A 14,812-nucleotide genomic window follows, 5' to 3' on the forward strand; every position below is an offset into this window, starting at 1 on the left:
AACTACTTGTGGTCAAATCAGAACAGAGGATTACTGCTCTTCTCACTTTCTAATGCAATTGCCCTACAATATTCTAAAATGAAATAACCAATTTTGTTTTTTATTTGAATCTCCTATAAAAACAAAAATAGTCTCTCAAACTTAAAATAATCACATGTAAACAACATATTTTAAAAACTATAAGTGTAAGGTTTAATATTCAAATGGAATTTTATTTCATTTTCAAAATCTACAATCTGTTAATGTTAAATAAATTGAAATAGGAGAAATATATTGATGTCTGTTCTTTTGCTAAGACTTTTAGTTAGAAATGCTATAAAGGAAAACAAGACATTCTTTTTTCTAGACATTGACATTACTATAAGTCATAGGGCAAAAAATTATAAATTAGCATATATAGTATATGTAAATTAGTGTAACAGCTTTAGAAAGCTAGGCAGGCACTGACATCATATCCAAACCTCCAATGCTGTTGTCTACCCTAAAAATCTAACATCATATCCATACTTCACAAGGAGCCTAGAAATAGCTGAGCATTTTCAACAGGAGATGATAATACAATCCATAACACTAATTACAATCTGCCCCACTTGGCTAACGGTTATCAGAACCCAAAAGCGATTGGCATTATTTTAGGAGAATTAGCACAGCCGAAAGATTCTAATTGTTCCTTTCTCTGGAGAGTAACTACAATGGTTATCTACATTTAGAACTCTGAATCCACTGGGACTGATTTCACAGACCATTGCAAAGAATTGCAGGATATTATTTAGAGATACGCATCCATCTTATTTCAGAGAAAACAATTTTTTTTCTTTGCTAACTGTCTTTATTTCAAACATTTTAGGAGAAAAAAAAATCTTCGTATAACTGAAGAGAACAGCAAATACCACTTGCAACACACTTCCCCGCCTGGCATCTGCCCAACCTGCAAGGATTTGGAAGATATATACAATAAATGAAGCAAAGGTAATATACCTATACTCACTCCATGCCTAAGTAGAGACTGAAGCTATGGCTGATCATAGACCTGACCAAGGAAGAAAGGTATCTAGTGTACAGAAGGGAACGTGTAGCAAGTCTGAATCAAATTTGTGGTAGCCAGTCAAAGCAGGTCTTCTGGTGGTCATGGCATGGTCATAGCTGCGGGTTGGATAGAGCTTCCAAGAAACTGCATTCAGACCACGGAAGGCAGTATTAGAACATCCGCTGTGCTACAGGCCTGGCCGGGGTGCCATCAAGTCAATGTTGCTCAGGTTCCTAGCCAGCCAGACACCAGCAGCAGAGAGTCCCAAATTAACAACCAAATTCCTCTGGAAGTCGTTCCCGTCGGTGGCAAAGCGATAGGGTGCCCCCCCCATTCCCCAACGCCCTCGGGGGCTCCAGTCCCTCCCCACCCCCACCCCCAGGCCCCTGCAGGAGGTGCCGCCTGGGGCAGCACCAGAGGACCCGCTCACAGGCATGGCAGGTAGACCCAAGGAAACAATTTCTTAATAAATAAGGCCTTGTTGATCATTCCGTCCTCCTAACAGCTCCATCCTCCCTTAGCTTCTTTGCCACTGAACTCTCTAAGGTCTCCTCCTGCTTCAATGACCCCTCCTCTTTCACTTGCTTTTCCTTTCTTCTAAATATAGACATCACCCCACAATCTGTTCTCAGATCTCTCTTTTTTTTTATATTTTCCCTTTGTTGATTTCATCTACTTCCACAACATCAACTATATTACCTCTACTTGGCTAACTCCCTAATCTATATTTTCAGTCTTTAACCCAGTCACACGAGAGCAGAATATAACCAGTGGAAAACCCACTGCTGTCCCTGCAACGTCAAGTGAAAGTGGAGTATCCAAAATGTTAGCTACACCCTGTCATGAACTTATGGAAGGGCAGTAACAAAAGCAGCAGAGATCAGGAATCACTGGAGGAAACACTCAAACCAATGAGATTACTGAAGTGACTTGGGTACTTCAGTAAACTTTCTCCCAAGCCACTGACCCCCAATTTCAGGCTGTCTTTAAGCGGATATTCAAGATGATACCTCAGATTCAGAATATGCAAAAGTGAACTCATTTTTATTTCTCTCATCCCTAAATCTTATCCTCCAATATTTCTATGAATGGCCTCACTATCTTCCCAATTACCCAATTCAATTCAATAAACATTTACTAACTGCAGGTCTTTGTGGTAAGAGTGGGGAAGATGTATGAATAATTAAGATATTTTGTCTCTGTTTTCATGTCATTTACAATCAGGCAAGGGGATTTGGGACAGTACAATCATCTTCAAAAATGCCCAGACCCACCATCCAATCAGTTACCAAATCTTAGTAATTCTTTATCTGCCCCAATTTCCCACTGGCACTACTACAACCTTACCTCAGCCCCTCATGATTAGTTCTTCTGGAACTAATCCTACAGCCTAGTAAGTCTGCGGTTCATTCTGTCTCCCTCTAATTCATCTTAAGTTGCTTTCTCCTGACAGCATGAGGCTAGCAGTGGGACTCTCTGGCTGTCCACTTGTTATATCCCAGGTCTCATGTGCTACAAACTTGATCTGCTGCCAAAATAATCTTGCTGATAAACAGGTATTACCATGGCATCTCCCTGCATAAATATCTTCATCTTGCCACTGCCTACAAAACAAAGCCTAGACTCCTCAACATTGTATTAGCAAACCCCAAATCCGTTCATAATCTGGCCTCTCGTCCCATTGCACTTACAGTATATTCCAGCCATCACAGACTACCAGAACATGTCTGGCAAGTTCCCGACGACCTGGTCTCTGTTCACACCATTACCATTGCCTAGAATGACCTTCCTCTTCAATCTCTGTTTCCTGACATTTTCTCTTTCTGTGCCTGTTTCATTTCCCTTAGTAATATAGTGTTTTAGTTGCATGAGGCTCACAGGATCACAGTTATAACTGGAAAAGGACCATTGAAACCATCTGGTCTAACCTCCCCGTTTTAAAGATAAAGAAATGAAGGCCCACCCAGGTTCAATAATTCACCCAAGTTCATACAGATAGGAAGCCTCAGAAACAGAACTTGAGCCCAGGCCCCATGAGCCCAGAGTCAGAATCTACTCCTTCCACTCAACATTCATTTCTTAAATTTCCAAAGCACTTAGCACTTAACCCAATGTTCTGTCCACTACAAGTATCCTATGAATGTCACTTGAGTTAAGTGGAATGATATTTTCTCCTAAAGGATACCTACACACAGCAGCAAGACACTGGGTTACTTCTGCTTGCAGTACTCAGCAGTGTGTCAATAAAAAGGATGGAGGGCAATCAGTGTTTACTTTCCAGTACCCCACTTTGAGCTGCCTGTATCTCTCTGAGCTAAGCTAACCCATCCTTAAACAAATATGCCAACGAAGCATTAGGTCCATTTTTCTGCTGTGAGGAAGCCTTCTTGGACTCAGCTTTAAAAATATATATGACATTAGGATAAGGGAGAATAAAGATATGTGTACTAAACATTGCTGCAACCTAGGAAAACAATACAGGTAAATGCATAGGACCATAGATTTAGAGCTAGAAGTGGACTTGGAAGTCAATGAGTCCAATCTCCTCATTAGACAAATAAGGAAAATGAGGCACAGAGAGGTTAACTGATTTGCACAAGGTCACACAGCTAATAAGTGGTTAACTGATTTGCCCAAGGTTTTCCTGACTCCAAGTCTATTGTGCTATCAACTACGATTGAGATAGATAGATATGTGTATGTGCATGTGTATTTCCCTTAGTGTGTACATGTGTGTATGTGTGTATGTGTGTGTGTGTACACACACACACATACACACACACACACACTGCCTCTCATAGTCTAGCATTTTAAAAAACACTGGACTTTAAAAAAAAAAACAGATCTAGACCAGTTCCACAGGATCACCCTGAGCCAAGAACTGTCCAAAAGTGAGTAGTGTCATGTTTAAAATGAAAGATCTTTAATTTCATTTATTACTTCTAGGCACAATAGAAGTTTTCAATGGATAGACAAAAGTTCAAAATATATAACTTAAAACTTCAAATCTTAGACTCACAGGGTTATACAGGGTCTTGAAGATCATAACTTCCCTCATTTTTATAGCTGTGGATATTGAGTCCCAGGAAAATGGAAGTGACTTGCCTATGATCACACAGCAAGTCAGCATTATAGTGTGGATTAAAGCTCAGGGGTCCTGATACACAAGACCAGAGCTCTTTTTAATATCTAAGACTTCAAAATTCTAGAAGAAATGAGTCATAATAGTACAATGTCACAAAAAAGAAGTGCTTTCTTCCACTGATGATGGCACTCAAAATTTGGCCAATTGCCTATCTTCCTTTGCTATTCACTTCTGGTTGTAATTAAGCTTTAAAACATTCAATGTGCTGAACCAAGACTCAGTTTTTAAACTTCCTGCATCTATTCTCAAGTATAAGAATTTCTCCACCTTACAAATGGGTTTACATACTCAAATTTATTTGTAAGCCATTTGTCCGGACCTCAAAATACACTTTCCTTTGGAAAGTATCATAGAAAGTATTATAAATTGTAGTTAAGTCCTTGGGGTTTAGCCCATAACAGTCCATTACTATTTTACACATGATATAAATTACTGTACATTTGAAATGGGGGGAAAATGATGTAATAACAATATTAAAACTAACAGAAAAACTACAAAATTGGGGAAAGATTTTTTTTAATTCTAATATCCAAAAGCATGTTTAATTAGGAGATTGGGAAATGAATACAGATTTCTAGAAATTCCAAAACAGGTGGGGGAATACTTGTGGATAACGGTTAATGACACTAGATTTTATTTTGTCTAATTTACTTCAAAACTTACAGATTCTTTTTGTGAATACATATCTATTGATCACAATTATAACTGGTTTGGGGTTCCTACTCAGAACAACAAAAAAAAATTCCCTGAGATAACTAATCAATGTCATAAGAGAAAGCGTAAGGAAGGTGGTTTGAAAGAATGTTTGTCTATCTGAAAAAGTGATTGCCTGAGGGGGAATTTACCAAGTTGTGAAATAAAAGGCAAATGAAAAAGCATAAGTATGTCATATGTGCAACTTCCGCGAGGTTAAAAAAAGTGGTAGTAAACCAAGGATATTATGTTAGCTCCTCATTCTAGCCACTAGATGGCACTTACAACTCTGGAAGGCTTGGTTACTGTCCAAAGGGAGAGAAACAGGATAAAACTACGCTTATACCTACAGGATCTTTACAAACCAAGTATCTGTAACCCAGAAAATAAACACCTATATACAGAATAATGACTTCCATGGGCAGTTTAATAATTTCCAACAAAAGATAAAGAAAATAATCCTTAGTAGGAAACTACAGATAGATTATAATTTTTAAACTGGATTGTCTAATATTGGGCCACTTAGAATTTCAAAGCACTTTAGAGTAATGCTCTTTTTTCACATTTCTTGGGTGGCAAAAAAAATAGCTATGCCTCAAATAGAAAGGAAAATAAGATCCAGACGAGTAATGTGACACTGACAGATCAGGTTACAAATCACCATGGAAACTGAATTCAGACTCTGCTGTCCACTATTCTATGAACTTACTCAAACACAAAAGTTCAACAAGGAACTCAAAAAAGGAGCAGGATGTTCTTTTTCACTATCTGCAAGAGATTTGTTGCTTAGAGAAAGAAAGAGAAACAAATTCATATTCCAATTAACTGTTTACAGAAAAGCTAATAGAAAGGTGTTTCAATAGTAATTCTTCCCTGCCTTAAGCACAAGTTCTTAAGATATATGCAGAACTATGCAACTATCTTGCATAAGTACAAACCAATCAGTTGTGTTTTAATACGCTGAGATTTTTTTCATACAGTAACCATGATGTCCACATCCTAACTACACCCATCTGGGCTTTTATTTTTTTTTAAGTTTCCACAAACAGCAAAACTGAGACAAACATAGGCAATACACCATTTCATTTATACCCAATTCATCTGTTCCCTTAAACCCACAAAAGGGCAGGCTGTAACAATTTTTCAGCCCAAGACAACTTAGAAAGTTGGCAGGAAAAGTCTATAGTTCTGGGGTGAGAGTGCAGTCCAGCCCAGGTAAGCCAGCAGCAGGTCTTGGGGAGGACTAAATCAGCAATAGCAGCTTCCAGAGCTCTCAGTCCACAGCCAACAAAACTGTCAGACAACTGGTCAGAACAAGATTACAGGGGTCCCTTTGCTGACATTGGGTGGAGTACTCTGTTGCACTGCCCATACTAAGATAAAAGAAATGAGGCTGTTGAAGAAAATTATGAAGAGAGAATCAACAACTTGGTAAAGAAGTACAAAAAATACTGAAGAAAATAATACCTTTAAAAAAGAGAATAGGACAAATGGTAAAAGAGGCACAAAAATCCACTCAAGAGAAAAACTCCTTAAAAAGCAGAATTGGCCAAATGGAAGAAGATACACAAAAATTCACTGAAGAGAAGAACTCATTAAAAAACAGAACTGGCCACAATGAAAAAGTTGCACAAAAATTTACTGAAGAAAAAAACTACTTAAAAAACAGAACTGGCCAAATGAAAAAGGAGGTACAAAATCTCACTGAAGAAAATAATTCCTTAAAAATCAGAATTGGGCCAGTGGAAGAAGCTAATGACACCATGAGATTTTCAGAAACAATAAAACAAAATCAAAAGAATGAAAAAATAGAATAAAATGTTAACTATCTCATTGGAAAAACAACTCACTTTGAAAATAGATCAAGAAGCAATAACTCAAGAATTACTGGACTACCTGAAAGCCATGATCAAAAAGTACATAACCTCTGAACTCAGCAATACCACTACTAGTTCTGTATGCCAAAAAATTTTTTTTAAAAAAGGAAAAAGATTTATACGTACAAAAATATTTATAGCAGCTCTTTTTATGCTGGCAAAGAATTAGAAATTGAGGCAATGCCAATCAATTGGGGAATTACTGAACAAGTTATTGTGTATGATTGTGATGGAATACTATTTTGCTATAAGAAATGACAAATAGGATGCTCTCAGAAAAACCTGAAAATACTTACATGAACTGATGCAAGGTGAAATGAGCAGAACCAGGAGAAAACTGTACCAAATAACAGTAATACTGGACAATGATCAACTGTGAATGACGTGGCTATTCTCAGCAATACGTGATCCAAGAGAATTCCAAAAGATTTATGATGAAAAATGAATGCTATACACTTCCAGAGAAAAAACTGATAGTGTCTGAATGAAAACTAAACCATAAACCTTATTTTTCTTGTTTGCTTCTTTTGGGTCTGTTTTCTTTTACAACATAACTAAGATGGCAATATGTTTTGCATGATTGTACATGTACAGCCTATTTTAAATTGCTTGCCTTCTCAATGAAGGGTCAGGGGAGGGAAAGAGAGAATTTGAAACTCAAAATTTAAAAAAAACTAATGTTAAAAAATGTTTTTAACATGTAATTTGGGGGTCAGCCAGGTGGCGCAGTGGATAGAGCACCGACTCTGGATTCAGGAGGACCTGAGTTCAAATCTAGCCTCAGACACATAACACTAGGGCACTAAGGCTACCTTGGGCAAGTCACTTAATCCCATTGCCTAGCCAAAAATAAATAAATAATTTTAAAAAAAGAACAACCATGTAATTGGGGAAAAAATGAAAGATTTTTTAAAGAATATTCCAAAATACTGCTATGAAAAATGCAAACTAAAACAATTCTAAAGTCTCAACTCATACCCAGAGATTAGCAAAGAAGAGCAAAACCTATATACATATATTTAAGGCTATGAGAAGACAGGCCCAGTAAGACACTAGTAGTGGAACTCAACTGGTCCAACCATTCTGGAAAAGAATTTGGAACTATATTAGAAAATAATCACTAAATTATAGATGACCTTTTGGCCCTCCATATATACCACCATTAGAGCTATATCTCTAAAGTAAATCAAAGAGAAAGAAAAGTTACTTATACATACAAAAAAAGGGATACATACAAATATATTTATAGCAAAACTTTTTTTCCAATGGCAAAAAGAAACAACTAAGAAAGAAAGTGGGTATCTATCAAATAGGGAATGACTGAAAAATTGTGGTATATCTATGTAAAGAAATATGACACTGTAAGAAATGATGACCATGACAAATTTCCAGAGAAACTTGGGAAGACACACAAACTGATACAGAGCAAAGCAGAACCGGGAGAATAATTTACAGAATGACCACAATAAGATAAAGGAAAACAACATGGACAGAATTCCGGACTTTGATCCATAAAACAGCCAAGAATGCCTTCAGAGGCCTGCCAGTAAAACATACCTCTTGCCTTTCAGCACACATTTTCAGACACGGTCAATAGATTGAAACTGTTTTTTTTCACTACATCTATTTAAGAGGAAGGGACTTTTGGGAGTCAAGTCAACAGGAAGTATCAGTAACAACATAGGAAATGATCATCAACAATTTTTTTTTTAATTTGAAAGCTAAGAGATAAGAGGCAGAATGGTAGAGAGGGTAGAAAGGTAGCCTCAGAATCAGGAAGAGCATGGTTCAAGTTCTATCTCTAACACATACTGGCTGTGTAACCCTGGTCACAACACCAGTGCTCCCAAGCAACTCTTTAAGACTCTTAAGCAGCAGAGCAGGTGCCAGTCAACATTGGTAGCGAGAATTCCTCACTTTTAGATCTATGCATAAGTAGAGATGTGAATATATACACAGATCTATGTAGGCATGTATGTAATATGCACATACATAGATTTATTACATGAAAATATATTTATAGATTATATATATTACACACACAAATACATAAAAGTGTCAGCACTTTATCAAGCATGTAAATTAGAGTGAAATAACTAGTGGCACCTAGGTGGTATAGTGAATATAGCTGCTGCACTTAAAATCATGAAGACATGGGTTTAAATTCTGCTCAGACAGTAGCTGTGTGATTCTAAGCAAGTCACTTGACCTCATCTTCAGTTTTCTTAACTATAAAATAAGGATAATAACACTTCCTTCACAGGACTGTTATGATGAAAAATGAGATATATATAAAACACTTTGCAAATCTTAAAGCACTTTATAAATATAGTTATTAACGCAAAGTTTGAAAGAGCATAAGCCTAACAGATACCACAACATACTGAGAATTTCAACAGAAAACAAAGACTCCACATCATTGCTATATATTTTCTAATTCTTTGTATCATAACACTAGCTAATAAAGGAAGAGTTACTTAGTAAAAAAAACTTTGCAGATGGACTGATTTTTTTAACCCAGCACCCAATGTCACAGATATTTACTCACTAAATAATGGATGTAAAGCCCATGCTGGAGATAGAAGAATCTCTACCTCACTGAACTTAGCAGCAAGTAAGTTAAGACATGCCCATACGTAATTATAATCCAAGATAAAATATGAAAGTGGAATATGACAAGTACAAATGAAGCACTGTATGGATTTGGAGGAAAGGGGGAAATGCCTTATTTCAGGAAAAGCCCAAGAAAGGCCTGGTATACCACATAGGGCTTTGAGCAAGACTAGGAAGGATAAACTGCACAGGCAGACCTGGAAAGAAGAAAGCCTCCACTACTGTCACTGTACTGGTCTTCATGTATGGTTGAAGCTCACAATTATCAGACCAGTTCCAGGAATATAGTTGATTATCATGAAGCTTTATATAACACAGGAGTTTTTAGTCAGTTTCTCTTCTGAAAATACAGTAAGGGTGGGCTTCATAGACTAGGAAAAAAAATACTGACCACAGGATAGGAAATTTCTATGCCATATTCCTATTGCAATTATCTTTTTCTTCTAAAAGTGTTGGTAAGCACTGAAAAACTTAAAATACACAGTTTTAGAAGTATGTAAACTTTTGTAAATTTCAAGCATTTGAGTTAACTCAAATACAATGCAAAGAGAATAAGTCAAAATTAAAACAGGATGTTCTTCCCACAATTATATAGAATATCTTGGAAGACAATGGAAAGCAGATTCACACTTACACTAGAGGAATGGAGAGTTATATTTCTGCTAAGGGCCAAATGACATACAGGATTATATACAAAAGAAAAGCAATTTAGTTTAGCTTAATTTTTTATCCTTGAGGGAGAAATGACCATTTTAGACTGAATACAGGTTACTCTTCCCCCCATCCCAAAACTGGTTTATATAAAACCTAAGCACATGCCTTCTTCATCCTCTCTGCATGGAAAGTGAACTGTGAAGTGTATGTCCCTTTGACCTCTATTAAAACTTAAAATGTCAAGGATTTGTTCCCAGGAGAATCTGCGTAGAACCCTTACCAGCCTGGACATATACACTCATGGGGGCTCAACAAAACACATACTCATTATTTACACAAAGCCCCAATTACCTAGAAGGTAACAAAAAAGTATCATAGCATATCAGATATTGAAGACAAAATAAATTCTCTAAACAAAAATAAAGGAGTGTAAGGTTCTCACTCATAAACTGGAAACTATCCCAAGATGGCTGGGAGGGGGGTGGAGCAAGACGGGACACTGAGGCTACAGTAAACAAACCAAACAGAGCAGTGTGTCCCCTACTGCTGCGATGCTATTTAAGAGGAGACCTCCCCACTACAAGGAGCAGCAAGGTGCTTGAGGAATGCATGCCAGGGTGCACCAAAGGCATGCAATAACAGCACTCAATGACTATTTCTTAAACGAATGTCTGAGACTATACTGGGTTTTTAAAAAAAAATTTAATCTGCCTACAAAGTTTATACCAACCACTTCTTCCAATCTTTGCTAGTGTTAAAATGAGGAACTAGAAAATGTATGATAATAATCATATGGAGTTTTTTTTTAATTTCTATCTAAATTCTTAACTGCCCACCTTTTCTTTCTTTCAGACCCTGGGTCTGTGATCCCACTCTGATTTACATGCTTAATAAAGGATATGGACTGAATAAATGAAGGCATTCCAGTAGATCTCTCTGAAGACCATACCACTACTCAAAGCAGATATTCCTCAACTTCTGAATGAAAGTGGCAACTCACAAAATGTCAGAGGGTACTAGATTTATAGATAGAACTTCTGTCATCCAAACCTTTTCTGGTGTTTCTTTCCCCAGCATAATTAATCAAGGATCGATCTTCAAAGGCCAACAAATGTAAAATTCACAACAATTTATAAATGCAGATCTTTGTAAAATGAGTCTTCAAACCACATAGCTTATGCTAGAATTAATCTCAGCCCATTTAAGGAAAAAGTTACTCCCTTTTAAATGATTTTAAATTCTTTCCCTCTAAGGTCCCTTCCAGCCCTAAATATACAATCCTATGTCCGCCTTGCATAAACCAATACCATTGGCTACTTTGTATGAACCCTGCCTGTATTCAATGTCTAAACACATTCATGGCTTTCCTATGCTTTCTTCACTTTATTTTTTCAAAGTAAAACGATTTAAGAGCCAATTAGTCTTTGAGAACAGAGAACTCTATAGATTTTAGAAAAAAAAATCCTTAGGAATTCATCATTAGCAGCCACCTAGCCAGGAGGGGCCGAGCAACTGCCCACTGTATGCTTCAACAATCAAGAGAGGTAATGAATTCAGAGGTCTTGGCAAAAGAGCCTGTCAGCTCTCACAAAGCCAGCCTGCACCATATTACTGGTACTCATGCTCGTCTATGAGCACAAAGTCTCTCATGAAATACTTTGTTCCAAGGCACTTCATTACGAAGCAAAGCAAGCTCCACCTCTGTTTAAAGGTCCAAAAAGTGCATATGTTGTATTGTACAAAGTAAGTGTTTATTGAACCGAATAAGGGAGGACAGGAGTTCTAATTTTTATTCATCAGTTTTGTATATTGGGGAAAGGGCCACAGAAATTTACTCAGACAAAATTTTAAAAAGCGTTTTCCTTCAGTACTTAAAAAGAAAAATGAAGTTATCAAGCTGGGTGCTCCTTTCCTTGACATGGGATTGTAACCTCCACACACCTTGGCAAATTATCTTTATGAGCTCCTTAAGCCACCCCCCCCAAAAAAAAAGAAAAAAAGCACTCATCTTGGTGGCCGACTCTCTGGTGGTGAGAATAGTAAATTACAAACAAAGCTCTAACCTCATTGGTTCATACCAAGATCAAATAGGATAAGGTTTCTCAAAAAATTGTTTTATCACGGCATAAAGGTGACCCTGTCTTTTAATTGTATGAGGGGAGCACAAACTCTAATAGGTCCTTCCAGAGCTGAAAAGACTTCAATTATGGGACTGACAATGTGTCTTAAGGCCACTTCAGTTAAACTTGGAGGCTCTTTACTGGAGGATTCACCACAAAGTGGCAATTTGTTTTGGCCACAGTCAACTTATGAACATCATCTATGCTAAGGCACATGGAGAGAGGTTATGATGTGCATCAGTGGAAGGACCACCCATGCTAACAAAATTCTGGTCTTTTTAAGTTTAAAACTGAAGAGAGAAGTGGAGCTCTTAATGTAGAAGCACCAATTTTGCTTCTTATAAAATAACAGCCCTAGCTCTTTCCTTATACAATCTTAATGCATCTTTACATACAACCCAGACACGTCTTTTTTCGTTCAAGGCTTTTGACACTGTGCAGAGGTCTACGCAAGAGATTATTTTGACTGTGAAGAATATAGGCATGATTTACAGTGACATTTTGTGAAAAGATGTCACATGCTAAACTATATAAAAGATTTTCATGACAAATTATTCCAATCCTACCGATGAAGCTCCAAACAAATATTCTTCATCAGTACAACATATTCGTGAAAATGACCTTTTACTCCAGAAGCCAAGATTCTCCACCAGCAAAATTTACACATGCTGAGTGACCCCCAATAATGTATTTCATATTTATAAGTGAGTTTGAGCAGGCATATGTACTATTTAATTATATAAGCATCAATATATCCAATTCAATTCAACGGGCTTTTATTAAGTATAGGGAAGGGCACTAGGTGATACGAAAAAACAAAGTTTGAATGATGTGTTTTAAAGACATAATAACAATAACTGAAAAATAAATGGCTAATGTTCTAGAGAGAATATTGAGCTGAAAATCTGATCTGTTCTCTATGAGGTACAAACTAAAGTGCTTAAGCAAATCTAAAGGGAAAAAAGCCTAATAGCAGCAGCTCACATTTTATAGAGATGTAAGGTTTAACAAAGCCCTTTGCTCACAGCAACCCTTTGAGGTAGGTAAATAAGTACTATTATCCTCATTTTCACAATTGAGGAAAAAAACAGACTCAGAGAGGAAAAGGGATTTGCCCAGGACCATACAGCTAGTAAGTGTAGGAACCAAGACCCCAAATTGAGCCTCTCCAATAGCTTGGGAAAAATAGCAGAGGGTTCTGGGACAGGGAAGAGAAAGCCTTCAGCTCTACAATAGGTGAGCACCTGACCTCTTTTGGAGCTGCCAAACAGGAACCTGGAGAATAAAAAAACCAGCCTGACCTATTTAAAGACAAGAAAGGGTAAATACAAATCCCACAAAAGCATTTTTAGTTATCAAATAATCTTTTTTAATAGAAAATGGGGGGAATCATTTTCCTTCCACTATCCACCTTAAACTAATCTCTCTTGCTCTCTCTCTTCTCTCTTTTCTCTCTTCTTCCCTTGTTTCTTCTTCCCTCCCTCTCTCACAACCAAAGAGTAGAAAATATACAAATATACCAAAATACCAATAAAGAGGAACAGAAAATGCTGCCGGATGACATAAGCAGTAGTTTTTATGATTCAAATACAAAAGACAAGAGATTAAATTCCCTTTGTAACCAGCGGTGCTCTTGACATCTCATTCTGCTTTTTGTTTCACCTCTCCACAATGTACATGTTTCTTTGGCTGAAAGATTTGTGGCTTTTTTAAATACAGGCAACTCAGAGACTATTCAATTCAACCCTCCAGCTGATGGATAAATCTTCTCCTCTACCACATCAGTGACACAACATCCAACCTTTGCCTCAATAGTTTTGATGACGAGTAGCTCGCTATCAGCTGCAGCAGTATTTACAGTTTTCAGACAGATCCAATGCTTGTATAGTTTAACTGAAATCTTCCTCCCTACAACTTCCACCACATGGGGCCCTTTGGTGAGCCTTGTGGATCCAAGGCTCTTCCACATGACAAGTCAAACCATTCTTCTTCCCATAAGGCCCTCTTTTAAATAGCTGAAGATCATTATCATGCCTGTACCCCACCCTCCAACAAGTTTACTTTTCTCTCTGCTAAACATCCTCAGTTCTTCCATCTGATAATTATGTGGCATGGCATCCATTCTCCTCATTATCCTGACATATTCTCACACACCTGTTTTCAGTCTGCCAGCATCCCTTCTAAAATGCAGCACCCAGAATAGTATTCACCCATGTACCATGACCAATGCAATATATGAAGGGACTCTCATGTCACTGGACTTTTTATAAGTTTGGCCTAAAACTGTAATAGGGAGTTTTTTGTCCCCTCCCCAATCATATCCATATTGAGTCTGCAGTCAATTAAAACCCACAGAATCTCAAGAGTTTGAAGGGACTACAGAGGTCTAAATCATATCAGAAGATAAATCTCCTACACAAAATCTCTGGTAACAGGTGACCTGGGGTTCTGTCACTTCTAACTGTGTGACCTTGAGAGAGTCATCCTCCCACCAAGAAGTCTCAGTTTTCTTTTCCAAATAAGAAGTTAATTCTGAGGAAGCTGGATATAATAGGAAAAACGCTAGACTTAAAACCATAAGATCCAGATGTGAGTCCTAGCTCCAGCAACTGACAGCTGTTTTGTGACCCTGAACATGTCACTCAATCTTTCTAAGCCTTGATTCCCCCTTCTGTAAAATGGAA

At 37.4% G+C, this 14,812-nt stretch overlaps 1 protein-coding gene across 3 annotated transcripts in view; it reads right to left on the reverse strand.

The window, feature by feature from the left end:
* Window positions 1-14,812, reverse strand: part of CDC14A (cell division cycle 14A) — a 234,694-nt gene that overhangs the window by 162,820 nt on the left and 57,062 nt on the right. Inside the window, exon 1 of one of the 3 annotated variants that reach the window (XM_078154996.1) lies at window positions 4,046-4,172. The exons of the other annotated variants lie outside the window; for them this stretch is intronic. Within the exon in view, the coding sequence (XP_078011122.1) occupies window positions 4,046-4,156 (111 nt within the window). The 5' untranslated portion in view covers window positions 4,157-4,172. Of the gene's footprint in view, window positions 1-4,045; window positions 4,173-14,812 lie in introns of those variants that run through there. 3 annotated transcript variants of the gene reach the window in all.

The sequence above is a fragment of the Phascolarctos cinereus genome, unplaced genomic scaffold (genome assembly GCF_003287225.1).
Source record: "Phascolarctos cinereus isolate Bilbo 61053 unplaced genomic scaffold, phaCin_HiC Scaffold_5;HRSCAF=322, whole genome shotgun sequence".
Taxonomy (NCBI): domain Eukaryota; kingdom Metazoa; phylum Chordata; class Mammalia; order Diprotodontia; family Phascolarctidae; genus Phascolarctos; species Phascolarctos cinereus.